The sequence below is a fragment of the Eimeria acervulina genome, genomic scaffold (assembly GCF_000499425.1).
Source record: "Eimeria acervulina Houghton genomic scaffold, Eah_scaff4, whole genome shotgun sequence".
In the NCBI taxonomy this organism is placed as follows: domain Eukaryota; phylum Apicomplexa; class Conoidasida; order Eucoccidiorida; family Eimeriidae; genus Eimeria; species Eimeria acervulina.
In genome coordinates this window covers 1,396-15,000 of record NW_013549835.1, presented here as the reverse complement: position 1 = coordinate 15,000, position 13,605 = coordinate 1,396, and the positions used below count along the sequence as shown (strand labels likewise).

The 13,605-nt window shown below is 47.8% G+C and overlaps 1 protein-coding gene across 1 annotated transcript in view; it reads left to right on the top strand.

Annotated features, from left to right (window-relative positions):
* The window catches only part of EAH_00001160 (ATP-dependent RNA helicase, putative), a gene marked incomplete at both ends in the record, with an annotated part of 13,867 nt that extends 597 nt beyond the window's left edge, over positions 1-13,270 (top strand). Inside the window, 18 exons of the mRNA XM_013395611.1 lie at positions 20-501; positions 1,114-1,598; positions 1,865-1,979; positions 2,393-2,551; positions 2,972-3,029; positions 3,452-3,899; positions 5,282-5,471; positions 5,680-5,767; positions 6,002-6,987; positions 7,278-7,599; positions 7,807-8,068; positions 8,468-8,990; positions 9,126-10,025; positions 10,523-10,950; positions 11,635-11,809; positions 12,158-12,302; positions 12,548-12,655; positions 12,912-13,270. Coding sequence (XP_013251065.1) covers positions 20-501; positions 1,114-1,598; positions 1,865-1,979; positions 2,393-2,551; positions 2,972-3,029; positions 3,452-3,899; positions 5,282-5,471; positions 5,680-5,767; positions 6,002-6,987; positions 7,278-7,599; positions 7,807-8,068; positions 8,468-8,990; positions 9,126-10,025; positions 10,523-10,950; positions 11,635-11,809; positions 12,158-12,302; positions 12,548-12,655; positions 12,912-13,270 — 6,233 coding nt within the window. The remainder of the gene's footprint in view (positions 1-19; positions 502-1,113; positions 1,599-1,864; positions 1,980-2,392; positions 2,552-2,971; positions 3,030-3,451; positions 3,900-5,281; positions 5,472-5,679; positions 5,768-6,001; positions 6,988-7,277; positions 7,600-7,806; positions 8,069-8,467; positions 8,991-9,125; positions 10,026-10,522; positions 10,951-11,634; positions 11,810-12,157; positions 12,303-12,547; positions 12,656-12,911) is intronic.
* Between the last annotated feature and the right edge of the window lie 335 nt (positions 13,271-13,605).

The following is a 13,605-nucleotide window of genomic DNA, read 5'->3' as shown; positions in this document are numbered from 1 at the left end:
CAATTTATGCTGCATGCAGGGATGCATGCAGGGAAATGTATTGCATGCACGCAGCCAAGAAGAGTAGCAGCAATATCTGTTGCTCAAAGAGTATCAGAAGAGTTAGATGTTAATTTAGGACAAGAGGTTGGGTATACGATTCGTTTTGAAGATAGAAGCTGCAGCAGCACAATATTAAGATATTTAACGGATGGTATGCTATTAAGAGAAGCAATGACAGATCCTTTATTAGAAAGATATAGCGCTATTCTTTTAGATGAAGCACATGAAAGAACTGTTGCAACTGATTTATTATTTGGTCTTCTTAAAGAAGTCTCTGCAAGTAGGAAGGATCTTAAAGTCGTTGTTATGAGTGCTACACTTGATGCTGAGAAGTTTCAGAAGTACTTCGATGGGGCACCTATTTTAAATGTTCCGGGTCGTATACACCCCGTTGAGATCTTCTACACTCCGAAGCCTGAAAAAAATTATCTTGAAGCTTCTATTCGAACTGCTCTACAGGTAAATGCTGCTTTCTTCTTTCTTTAGCTATATTTATATATATATATATATATATGTATATATGTATGTGTATATGTTTGTTTATTATGCTTTCATTTTGGATGTCTTTAGCTATGTTTTTATCTATGAAGCTTTTATTGTATATCTCTTCAGCTGTATGTGTATATATATCTTTATAAAGCTTTTATTTAATATATATATATATATATATATAGTTATGATGCTTTTACTTTGTATATATATATATTTATGTCTATATATCTTCATATACATTATGTATATACTCATAAACACGAAAATATAAATATAAATATTCATATAAATACATATATAAATATAAATATAAATATAATTATATATAGAAATGTATGTATGCTTACGCTCTCTCTTTCTGTTGTTGTTTATATATTATATGCTGCCTATTAATAAATTATATATATATATATATATAAAACATATATATGTATATTAAGTTAATATTTGTATAAGTAGAAGAAAGCTGAAAATGTCTAAGAAAGCAGCTTGCATGCAAGACGAAGGAAATGTTTGTGTATATGTTTATGTAGATGAATATATATATAGGTTGAAATATTTGTGTATATGTTTGTACAGATTCATTTAGGAGAGCCTCCAGGAGATTTATTAGTTTTTTTAACAGGAGAAGAGGAAATAGAACAAGCAAAGAAAGATTTAGAGAAGGCAGCTCAAAGACATGCAGATGCAGGAGAATTAGTTGTAATACCGTTATATTCTTCTTTATCTCCTGCACAACAACAAAAAATATTTGAGCCTGCACCTCCAGCGAGATATGCTGGAGGACCCCCCGGACGTAAATGTGTAATATCAACAAATATAGCAGAAACATCTTTAACAATTGATGGCATTGTTTATGTTGTAGACCCTGGATTCAGCAAACAAAAAGTATATAACCCTCGTAGTAGAGTAGAAAGCTTGCTTGTCTCACCTATTTCTAAAGCATCTGCACAACAAAGAGCAGGAAGAGCTGGTCGAACAAGACCTGGGAAATGTTTTCGTCTGTACACTGAAGCTGCCTTTCAATCTGAACTCGTTGATCAAACTTATGCTGAAATCTTGCGGTAAATAGACACCCCAATTATACGTATTATATTTAATATATATATATGTACAGGCATATGAAGCTTTAGGGTTTAGGGTTTAGGGTTTATGTTTTATATACTTGTGTTCTAAGTGTTTATTTTTTAAGCCTTTATATTTTTATATTTTATATTTCAACATTTTATTTTTCAACATTTTATATTTTATATTTTAGGGTTTAGGGTTTAGGGTTTAGGGTTTAGGGTTTAGGGTTTAGGGTTTAGGGTTTGTGGTTTGTGGTTTGCAGTTCGAATTTGGCGAGTGTGGTGTTGACTTTGAAGAAGTTGGGGATTGACGACTTGGTGCATTTTGACTTCATGGATCCGCCAGCACCTGAAACACTTATGCGCGCTTTAGAACAGGTTTGCTGCTGCTGCTGCTGCTGATTATGCTGCTGCTGATTATGCTGCTGCTGATTATGCTGCTGCTGATTATGCTGCTGCTGATTATGCTGCTGATGCTGCTGTTGCTGATTGCTGATGGTGGTGATGGTGATGATGATGATGATGATGGTTTTTGTTTGTTTTGTTTATTTATTCGTTTAGTTATTAGTTTTTGTTTATATATATATGTATATACATATATAACTTTATGTGGTTTGATGTTTTTATACCCATATATATATATATATGCATGCATATATAATTATATATGTTTATATATATAATATATATAATATATGCATGCATGCAGCTGAACTACCTAAACATAACAAAATACACATAAGTATAACAAAGTAAATAAATATATATATATAATATATATTTGCATGCAGCTGAATTATCTGGGTGCGTTGGACAACGAAGGAGAGCTGACGAGCGAAGGAGAGTCAATGGCTGAGTTCCCTCTGGATCCTCAATTAGCGAAGTGTTTAGTGGATTCATCGAAGTATAATTGCAGCAAAGAAATGCTGTCTATAGCAGCAATGTTATCGGTACCGTTGGTGTTTCTAAGACCAAAAGAGAAGGCAAAGCAAGCAGATGCAACAAAAGCAAGATTTGTTCATTTAGACGGCGATCATTTAACTCTTTTAAATGTATTTCATGCATTTATTCAACATGGAGGCGGTAATACAGAAGCTGAGAAACAATTTTGTTATGATAACTTCTTAAATCCTAGATCTTTAGCAGCAGCAAAGAATGTTCGCATGCAGATACAAAGGATTATGGAGCGGCTGGCTTTACCGATTACTTCAGCCCCATACACTGAAAAGAATTATTATCCTCAGATAAGAAAAGCAATTCTAAGCGGTTTCTTTATTCAAGTTGCATACTTACAAAGAAATGGTAGTTATATGACTGTTAAGGACGGACAGCTTGTAGCATTACATCCTTCTTCTACTCTTTCTCATAAGCCTGAATGGGTTCTCTATCATGAATTTGTTTTAACTTCAAAGGCCTTCATCAGGACTTGTACACAAGTAAGAGGAGAGTGGTTGTTGCAGCAAGCACCGCATTTCTATGATCCTGAGGAGTTCCCGCCAGGAGATGCACGAAAGCAGCTTGAGAAACTTAAAAATAAACTTCAGAAAGAAGCTAATAATAATACTACAAGCAGCAGCAGCAGCAGCAGCAGCAGTAATGGGGGAAGCAGCAGCAGCAGCAGCACCACAAGCAGCAGTGTTACACCTACTACAGCGACGCAGCAGCAGTTTCAATATATGCAGCAGCAAACACCACACGCATACACCAACGGGGGAGGACACCAGCACTCCATCTAAATGGAGCAGCAGCAGCAGCAGCAGCAACAGCAGCAGCAGCAGCAGCAGCAGCAGCAGCAACAGCAGCAGCTGATGGTGGTGGTGATGGTGGTCTCTTTGCTGCTGCTGCTGCAGCAATGGGAGCAGCAGCAGCAACAGCAGCAGGAGAGCGGCAGCAGCGGCAGCAGCAGTTGGTGGTTGCCTCTTTGCTGCTGCTGCAGAAGGCCATCTCCTGCTGCTGCAACAGCATGCCGTATGCTGCTGCTGCAGCAGTGGGAGCAGCAGCAGCAACCGCAGCAGCAGCAGCTGGTGGTGGTTGCCTCTTTGCTGCTGCCGCTGAAGACCATCTCCTGCTGCTGCAGCAGCATGCCGTATGCTGCTGCTGCAGCAGTGGGAGCAGCAGCAGCAACAGCACACTATCGCTGGCCTATTACTACAACATCAAACCATCTGCTGCAGTAGCAGCAGTGGAAGCAGCAGCAGCAGCAACAGCAAATCATCTGCCGCTGCAGGTGATGCTGCAGCACCAGCTGCTGCTGCGGCTCTTACAGGCTGCAGCAGATGAACAGCAGCAGTACCAGACGTACTGCTAAACCCTAAACCCTAAACCCTAGAACTGCGGTGCAGCAGAAAGGGAGGTATGATGGTTTAAATTATTAATTTTAACTTAACTTTTTTTTTCTTCATGCAAAAACACAAGTACACAAATATAGACAGCCGACGCAGGCAGCAGCAGCAGCAGCAGCAGTAGTAGTAGTAGTAAAGTGTATTGCAGCAGCAGCAACAGCAGCAGCAGTACAGTGTATTGCAGCAGCAGCAGCTGTAACAGCAGCACGGTATGATGCACTAGCAGCACCCTGAAGCGTTTAAGTAGTAGTAGCAGCAGCATGATGTGCTGCAGCAGCAGCACGATATGGTGCCGCAGCAGCAGCAGCAGCAGCAGAATGATATGCCGAAGTAACAGCAGCAGCAGCAGCCCGACGTGTTGCAGCAGCAGCAGCAGCACGGTGAGTTGCAGTAGCAGCAGAAGGAGCAGCAAGAAATGCGGCAATAACAACAGCAGCAGCACGACCTGTAGCAATAGCAGCAGCAGCAGCACGTGTGTTGCAACAGCAGCAACAGCAGCATGACGCGTTGCAGTAGCCGTAGCAGCAGCAGCAGCAGCACCACGCGATGTATTGCAGCAATTTCTGCACCAGCAGCAGCAGGATGTGCTGCTGCAGTAATAGCAGCAGCAGCGGCAGAATGCGGTGTTGCAGTAATAGCGGCGGCAGCAGGATATGCAGCAGCAGCAGCAGCAGAACGATGTGTTTCAGTAGCAGCAGCAGCAGATGCAGCTGCAACAGCAGCACCGTGGGTGAATATCTTTGCTGCTGTTTCTTTCAACAGGAGAGGGAGTTGCGGTGTATGCACACGGCGATTCATTTGCTGCTGTTGCTGCTGCTTCTGCTGCTGCTGTTGCTGCAGCAGCAGCTGCTGCAGCTGCTGCAGTTTGTAGGTATATATAACTGGAATGAAGAGCAGCAAAAGGAAACAAAGAAGCGGGTATATAAATGCACATAAAAAGAGATGTATATACACCTCAAAAACTAAAAAGGGGTATTAAAAACCCTCAAATAAGGGTTTAGGGTTTAATGCAAAGTGATTAAGGTTTAGGGTTTAGGGTTTAGGGTGTAGGGTTTAGGGTTTAGGGTTTAGGGCTTGCAAGGAACAGAGCCTCGTTGTGTTGAGGGGCTGCAGCCCAAAGAGTAATTTTCTTTTTGTTTTATTTATCCCCTTACGCGCGTATTATTGCTTACTTCAAGGGTTTAGGGTTTAGGGTTTAGGGTTTAGGGTTTGGCGGCCGCAGACGACATCTTACTTGGGGGCCCCACCGGCGTTGGTGTTGCTGCAGCAGCAGCGGTGTCTTTGTTTGTTTGCTTCCTTTTAATTTCTTCTTTATTTGGTTGCTGCTGCTTGTAAAAGAATTGCAGCAGCAGCAGCAACAACAACAACAACTGCAGCAACAGCAGCGAAATACGCCGCAGCAATACCCAATGCAATTAGCCTAGCGACGACGCTGCAGCAACAGCAGCAGCAGCAGCAGAGTAGCAGCAGCAGCAGCAGAGTAGCAGCAGCAGCAACACAAACCCCCCTGCAGCAGCAGTATCAAAAGGTGCAGCAGCAGCAGCAGCAGCAGCAGCAGCAAACTGAGGCGGCGGCTACACCCCAACACCAACCACAGCAGACACCGCAACGCAGTAGGATTTAGGGTTTAGGGTATAGCGTGTAGGGTTTAGGCTTCAGGTTTTAAGGTTTAGGGTTTAGGGTTTAGGGTCCAGGTATTAAGGTTTAGGGTTTAGGGTTTAGGGTTTAGGGTTTAGGAGATGGACGCGGCTTCTTCTGCTTCTTTCTGGGCATTCTCCGCCACCCCCGCTTCAGGGGGCCCCCACGGTTCTTACTCCTTTGCAGGTAAACAGCAGCATCAGCAGCAGCAGCAGTTGCTGCTGCTGCTGTCTTCGTTGCTGTGTGTACGGTTCTACGTTTGGGTTTTGCTGCTGCTGCTACTGTTGCTGTTGCTGCTGCTGCTACTGTTGCTGCTGCTGCTGCTGCTCTCGCCTGATCTTTTTCCTCATTTTTTCATCGTCTTCCTTCTTTTTTATTCTGCTGTTGCTGCTGTTGCTGCTGCTGCTGCTGCTGCTGCAGGGGGTGAGCGGGCAATAAAAGAATTAGGTGGCGGCGCTTCTTCTTCATTTGTTTGGATTTGCTTCCTCGCTGATTTTGATTCGGGGACATCTCGGGTGTACGGACTCCCTGTTCGCTTAGCTGCTGCTGCTGCTACACCCAGCAGCAGCAGCAGCAGCAGCAACAGCAACAGCAGCAGCAGCAGCAAGAATAAGACACTCAGGATATCTTTAGATTTATCTCTAAGCTCAAAGGAGCCTCTATTTCGTCTCCCCCACAACCAAGTGGGAGTACTGTCTCTTCCTGCTGCTGCAGCACCAGCAGCAGCAGCAGCAGCAGCAAATGCAGCAGCAGCAGCAGCAGCAGCAGGCACAGCTCCTCATCCCTTCCTCCCTATCCAAAGCCCAGCAGATGCACCTCCCCTCCTAAACAGCGGCGCTTTGCTGCTTATACACCCCGATGATTTAACTGAAACCCCTTCAGCAACAGCAGCAGCAGCAGCAGCAGCAGGGGAGCAGCAGCAGCAAAGCGCTTCTCTAGACAGCGAGTCTTTAGAAAGACCCGCAAAGAAACCGAAAAAGACTACGCCTGCTGCAGCAGCAGCAACAACAGCAGCAGGAACAACAGCAGCAGCAACAGCAGCAAAAGCGGAAGGCCACGACGAAGCAGCAGAGAGAACTGCAGCAGCAGCAGCAGCAGAAGCTGCATCAGCAGCAGAGCCTGCTGCAGAAGAAACTGCGGCAGCAGCAGGAGAAGCAGCACCAGCAAAAGAAACTGCTGCAGCACCAACTGCTGCTGCTGCGCCATCCTCACCCCCACCCCCAGCAGGAGCAGCAGCAACAGGAGCAGCAGCAACAGGAGCAGCAGCAGCAGCAGCAGCAGCAAAGAAGGTGGCTCTAACGCTAGAGGAGGAGCTGCAGCGGGAACGCCTACGAAGACGCACCACAGGAATAACTGAGTATAAGACAGATAAAGCAGCAGACAGCCTGCTGCTCTCTAATGCAAAAGTATTGCTCCTTCTAACTCTTGCTGCTGCTACTGCTGCTGTTGCTGCTACTGCTGCTGCTGTTGCTGCTGCTGCTGGTGCTACTGCTGTTGCTGCTGGTGCTACTGCTGTTGCTGCTGCTGCTGGTTCTACTGCTGTTTCTGCTACTGTTGTTGCTGCTGTTGCTGTTGCTATTGTTGTTGCTGCAGTTGCTGTTGCTGCTGCTGTTGCTGCTGTTCCTGCTGCTGCTTTTCGTTTCATTTTCCGATGTTGCTGCCTCTCATGCTGCTGCTGTTGCTGCTGCTGCTGCAGGGCATTTGGGCTTGTGAGGCTCTGGCGGGGCTGCGGCCCTTGCTGCAGCAAACCCCACGGCCTGCGCTGCACTCAGCAACAGACTTAGCTGGAGCTGCTGCTGCTGCTGCAGCAGCAGCAGCAGAGCTGCCTAGACACTGGAGCATCTCCGCGGAGGTGCTAGCCCTCCGCAATCTCGCTGTGCAGAAGCCCTCTGCTGCTGCTGCTGCTGGAGGTGTAGATACTGCTGGTGGAATTAGCAGCAGCAGCGGCTCTTCCCCCGCTGCTGCAGCAGCAGCAGCAGCAGCAGCAGCAGCAAATGAGGTGCGTATACACCCCAGCGGTAGACTGGGGGCTGTTGCTGCTGCTGTTTGTTTGTTAGAGAGAAAAGACAGCGAACCCCCTATTCTTAACTGTACATACAGCCCATGCAGCAGCTATGTAGCTTTTCTTCAAGGCCGGGACATTCATTTGCTGCTGCTGAGCCACGCTGCTGCAGCATCTGCTGCTGCTGCTGCACCTGCTGCTGCTGCTGCTGCTGCACTGCCAGCTGCAGCAGCAGCTTCGGGGAAGGAAACAGCAAAGAAACTGCAGCAGAAAAAAGGCGTAAGCAGCAGTAACGGACCTCACCATGCCAGCAGCAGCACCACCAAGACCAGCAGCAGCAGCAGCAGCAGCAGCAGCAGCAGCAGCAGCAGCAGGAAGCAAGGAGGCATTCGCTGCCGCCTCACAGCTTCTCCCCCAGACTTCCGCAGTGGGGTTGCTGAATATGTCGCTCAGGAAGAAATGAACAGAATGGAAGGATACTGGTGGTCAGTATGCTGCTGCTGCTGCTGCTGCTGCTTTTGCTGCTGCTGCTGTTGCTGCTGCTTCTAGTTCACTGATACTGCTGCTGCTAGTTCGTTGCTGCTGCTGCTAGTTCGTTGCTGCTGCTGCTAGTTCGCTGGTGCTGCTGCTAGTTCGCTGGTGCTGCTTCTAGTTCACTGATGTTGCTGCTGCTAGTTCGCTGCTGCTGCTGGTAGTTCGCTGCTGCTGCTGCTGGGCTGCTGCTGCTTCTATTTCTGTTGCTGCTGCTAATTCGTCGTTGCTGCAGCCGTTGGTGGCTAACTGCTGCTGCTTCTGGGGCTGCTTATGCCGCCATTGGGCAGTCTCAATGTGATTGCTGCGAAGGGTTCAGGGTTTAGGGTTTAGGGTTTAGGGTTTGGGTTCAGGTCGCCAGACAGTCGCTTCATTGCTTTTGCTGAGTTTACTGAGGCCCACATACCGCCAGTGCTGCTGCAGCGGGTGCTGCAGCCTCCACACAAGCCGCCGCAGCAGCAGGAGAAGCAGCAGCAGCAGCAGCAAGTGCAGCAGCGCCTGCTGCAGCAAGACATGCAGCTTGCTGCTGCTGTAGCTGAAGACCTGGAGAACAGCACCGCTGCTGGAGGCCTTTCGGAGTTTCTACAGCAGCAGCAGCAGCAACAGCAGCAGCAGCATGAGCAGGAAGGAAAGCAAGAGAAGCAAGAAAAGGAGCAGCAGCAGCAGCAGCAACAGCAGCAAAAGAAACGCCGCACGACATCTGCTGCCAACGGCGTGGAGGTGGTTAACCCCAGACACTCCACAGCGGCCTCCAGCAGCAGCAGCAGCAGCAGCAGCAGCAGCAGCAGCAGCAGCAAGAGCTTCTTGGTTACCGAAGAGCACCGATTCCCCTTCGCTGGCCAGCAGAATGTCAGACTTCGTATTGGCATAGCGCAGGTAAACCCTAAACCCTAAACCCTAAACCCTAAACCCTAAACCCTAAACCCCTCGACGCGACACTATTTCCACAGGTCTTACATCTGCTCTCGTGTGCTTCTGCACTGCTGCTGCTGCTGCTGCTGTGCTGAACAGGTACCTAGCGCAGCTTCTCTGCTGGCAGCAGCGGACTCCCCAGCAGCAAGCGGCCCAGCAGCAGCAGCAGCAACAGGGGCAGACGGCGTGCGGGAGGTCTCTTGCTGCACCCGCTGCCGCAGCGTATGCAGCTGCAGCAGCAGCAGCAGCAGCAGCCCTGGGGCTCCCGGAATGAAGATGGCGTCCCCTTCTGCGCGGACCTCCAGAAACACCAGCAGCAGCAGCATCAGCAGCAGCAGCAGCAGCAAGAGAGTGTGCAGCGGCGTAAGGTTTGTAAAGCTTCCTGTCTCTGAATGGGGTGACGAGTTTTACTTAGCGAGGGCCCAGTGGATTGAGCTGAGCTGCTGGCAGCAGCTCGAGGCTCTCCGGCTTCTATCGCATGAGGAAGTGCTGCTGCTGCAGCAGCAAAAGCAGCAGCAGCATCAGCAGCAGCAGCAGCACAAACACCAGCAGCAGCACAAACACCAGCAGCACAAACACCAGCAGCAGCAGCAGCAAAAGCAGCAGCAGCAGCAGCAGCAGAAACCAATACCACCACCACCTGTTTTGCTGCTGCAGCTGCAAGACCGAATGCAGCAGGAGCTGCGCATTTGTGCTGCGCTGCCCTTTGCTGTCCCTTCCCTCAAATCCAGCAGCAACAGCAGCAGCAGCAGGAGCCGGACCAAGAGCAGCAGCAGCAGCAGCAGCACCTCTAGGAGCAAGCAGCAGAAGCAAGAGGAGGAGACGGAGCAGCAGCAGCAGCAGCAGCAGCAGGAAGAAGAGGAGCTGCGCTGTGTCTGCTGCTACACCGAAAAGAGAAACACTTGGGTGTCTGTACACTCCGATCTTCATCAGTTAGGCAAAACTCTGTTCTACACTTGGAGCAGCGATAAGCATTGCTATAATCAGCTATTCCTACACGTAAACCCTCTCAACCACTCACTGCTGCTGCTGCTGCTGCTGCTGGGGAGGCTGCTGCTACTGGGAAGACTGCTGCTGCTGCTGGGGAGGCTGCTGCTGCTGCTGCTGCTGGGGAGGCTGGTGCTGCTGGGAAGCCTGCTGCTGCTTCTGCTGCTGGGGAGGCTTCTGCTGCTGCTGCTGCTGGGAAGCCTGCTGTTGCTGCTGCTGCTGGGGAGGCTGAGTGCTGATGCTGCAGCGGTGTTTGTCCCTGCTGCGCGGGTTTTGTTCCTGCTGCTTCCGTTGCTGCTGCTTTTGCTGCTGCTGCCTCTGCTGCTGCTGCTGCTGAGACTGAGGTTGTTGTGTATCACTAGAGTTGATGCCTCGCTTCTGCTGCTGCTGCTGCTACTTCTGCGTGTACTAGTGCTGCAGCAATTTCTTTGAAGTTGCTGCTGTGGTGTGCGGCTACCCTGTGTGCATTGCCGCTGCTGCTGCTGCTGCTGTTTGCATGCATTTTGCAGCACTTAGCTCGGCCTGATATTTCTTTTCAGCTGCTGCCTGAGGGTGAGGGTTTGCGTCTTTGTTCGTTGCTAGCCCCTCCGCAAAACTACTCTTCTTTCTTTGCTGCCAGTCGCAAAGCAACAGCAGCAGCAGCTGCTGCTGCTGTTGCTGATGCTGATGCTGCTGCTGATGCTGATGGACCAGCAGCAGCAGAGGAGGGAACAGGTGCTGCTGATGCTGCAGCACCAGCAGCAGCAGCAGCAGCTGGTGATAAAGCAGCAGAAGACGAAGAAGATTTTTATTTCTACATGCGAGTAATACCCCAAATACCAGAAGAAGTGCAGTGCAGCAGCAGCAACAGCAGCAGCAACAGCAGCAGCAACAGCAGCAGCAACAGCAGCAGGAAGTGCAACAAGAGCAGCTTGTTAGCTGGCAGCCTTTCTCCGGTGTCTGGGCACCTCATATGTGCGCGTCTGTCTCATGATATTCTTAGCAGCATCGAAGCAAATCTGCATGCTGAAGCAGCAGCAGCAGCAGGAGCAGCAACAGCAGCAGCAGGAGCAGCAACAGCAGCAGCAGATAAGCCTCACAAGGCAAGGAAACCCTACCTCCTAGCTAAACCCTAAACCCTAAACCCTCTTTAAACGTTCTGCACACAGCAAACCCTAATAAGCCCGCCTGCATTGAAACCGTAAGCCCTCCCTGACGTTCCAGCAAACCCTAAACCCTAAACCCTAAACCCTAAGAGGAGATGAGGGTTTGCATGCGTGCAGATATTTAAGCTGGATTTACCCTACATCTTCCTCTCAAACCCTGCGGTGTCTGGACAGCACTCTGCTGCTATTTGTGAGGGTTTACCTCTTTGGCTGCATATACATCACTCTGTTGAAAGCCCCAGACAACTCTGGTAAACCCTAAACCCTAAACCCTAAACCCTAAACCCTAAACCCTAATCCCTTTCTTACCAATGCGCATTTCCAAACCCTAGGCAAAAACCCTTTCCCCCTTTTCTCCCAGACAGAGGCGAAAGAGGGTTTAGGGTTTAGGGTTTAGGGTTTAAGGGTTTAGGGTTTAGGGCTAAGGGTTTAGGGTTTAAGGGTTTAGGGTTTAGGGTTTTGGGCTGTATGAGCAGGGTCCGCTACATGCCAAACATAAGAGAGATGTTTGCTGCTGATGCTCGCGGGGAGTGCTTATACACCTCAATCGACGAAGCAGAAAACAGCAGATATACTCTAGAGGCAGCAGCAGACTATACGCTGCAGCAACTGCAGCAGCAGCAGCAGCAGCAGCAGCAGATTCCAGAGTCTGTTCGTGCGGGCCTTCGTAAGGCATTTTTTTATTATGGAGATGCAGCGGGCTGCGGTCAGGTGAAGTTTTATAAACCCTAATTTATTATAAACCCTAATTTATTATAAACCCTAATTTATTATAAACTGATTCAATGTAAACCCTAATTTAATATAAACCCTAATTTAATATAAACCCTAATTTATTTTGGTGGTTAGGTAATCCCCAGAGCTGTTGTCTTTGCGCTCTCTTCTGGCGAAGTTTAGGGTTTAGGGTTTAGGGTTCAAGGTTTAAGGTTAGGGGTTTAGGGTTTAGGGTTTAGGGTTTAGGGTTTAGGGTTTAGGGTTTAGGGTTTGTTGTGTGTATAGGTGGTGTTTGAGAGTCAGCATCAGCAAACACTTTACTCTCGAGCTTTCGCTCAACTGCAGCAGCCTTCTTTCTTTTCTTTTAAGCAGGAGCAAATTAATATTATCGGCGCTCTCTATAGCCCAGACCCTGCAGCCCACGGGCCCCGTAAACCCTAAACCCTAAGCCCTAAACCCTAAACCATAAGTTCTAAGCCCTAAGAGGGGATTGAGGGGGATGAGGGGTTGTTTTTGTGTGCGGTGTAAACCCTAAACCCTAAACCCTAAACCGTAATTGAGTCGTTTAGGGTTTCTTGGAGTGTGCATTTCTTCACGGAGCTGAACTTAAGCAAATAAAATAAATAAAATAAAATAAAATAATATTTATTTGTTTATTTCTTCTTTTTCTTTCAGCTCCTTACAAAGGGGTTGTCTCTACCTATGGAGGCCCCTCTGTGCAATTTGTCACAGACAGCTGGGAGCTCCGCATAGACCCCAGGGCTCAGGCCCTTGCAAAACTAGGTAAACCCTAAACCCTAAACCCTAAACCCTAGAGCGTGTGCAGCCATCAGCCGTACACACATCAAGCTTTATATCAGCTATAAACCCTAAACCCTAAACCCTAGATCCTGTGCAGCCCCAAACCCTCATCCCTAATCCTTCTTTGGCCTGAAGCCTATTGTTTATTGTTTACGGTTTAGGTTTTATTGTTTATTGTTTATTGTTTAGGGTTTAGGGTTTAGGGTTTAGGGTTTAGGGTTTAGGGTTTGCGGTTTAGGTTTGCTGGTGATAAAGACCGACAATCGGGGGTCTTCAGGGAGAACAACAGCGTTTGAGAAAAGCATTTATTTGCTGCTGGGTCATAAAGAAGCAGCAGATCAAGCAGCAGCATGCCGCTACCTCAGCAGCAAGGGCTTATTAAAGCTAACCAGCAGCAGCAGCAGCAGCAGCAACAGCAACAGCAGCAGCAGCAGCAGCGGGAGCTGTTGTGAGGAAGAGCAAGAGATTAAAGAAGGTGTAGGAATATACGGGGTTAGTTATGGGGGCTATCTCAGCTGCATGTCTTTGCTGCTGCACCCCGATGTCTTCTCTGCTGCTGTTGCAGTGGCGCCTGTTACTTTCTGGGAGGTAAATTAGGGTTTAGGGTTTAGGGTTTAGGGTTTAGGGTTTACTTGTTGTATCTTTGTTTTCGTATCTTTGTCTTTATGCTGCCTCTTTCTCTGTTTTTTTTTCTGTTTTTTTGTATTTGTTTGTTTGTTATTTCACTTCGTTATTTTTATTTTAGTTGTTTTGTTTATTTTATTTGTTGTTGTTTATTGCTTGTTTCTCTCTCTGTTTTATTTTTAGTTTTATTTTGTTTATTATTTATATTTTTGTTTTTATTTATTTCTGTCTCTCGGCTGTATATTTTTTTGTTTTTTGCAGCTGTTTGCATTTTTTATTCTTTTTGTCTCTTCTTCTTTCTTTATCTT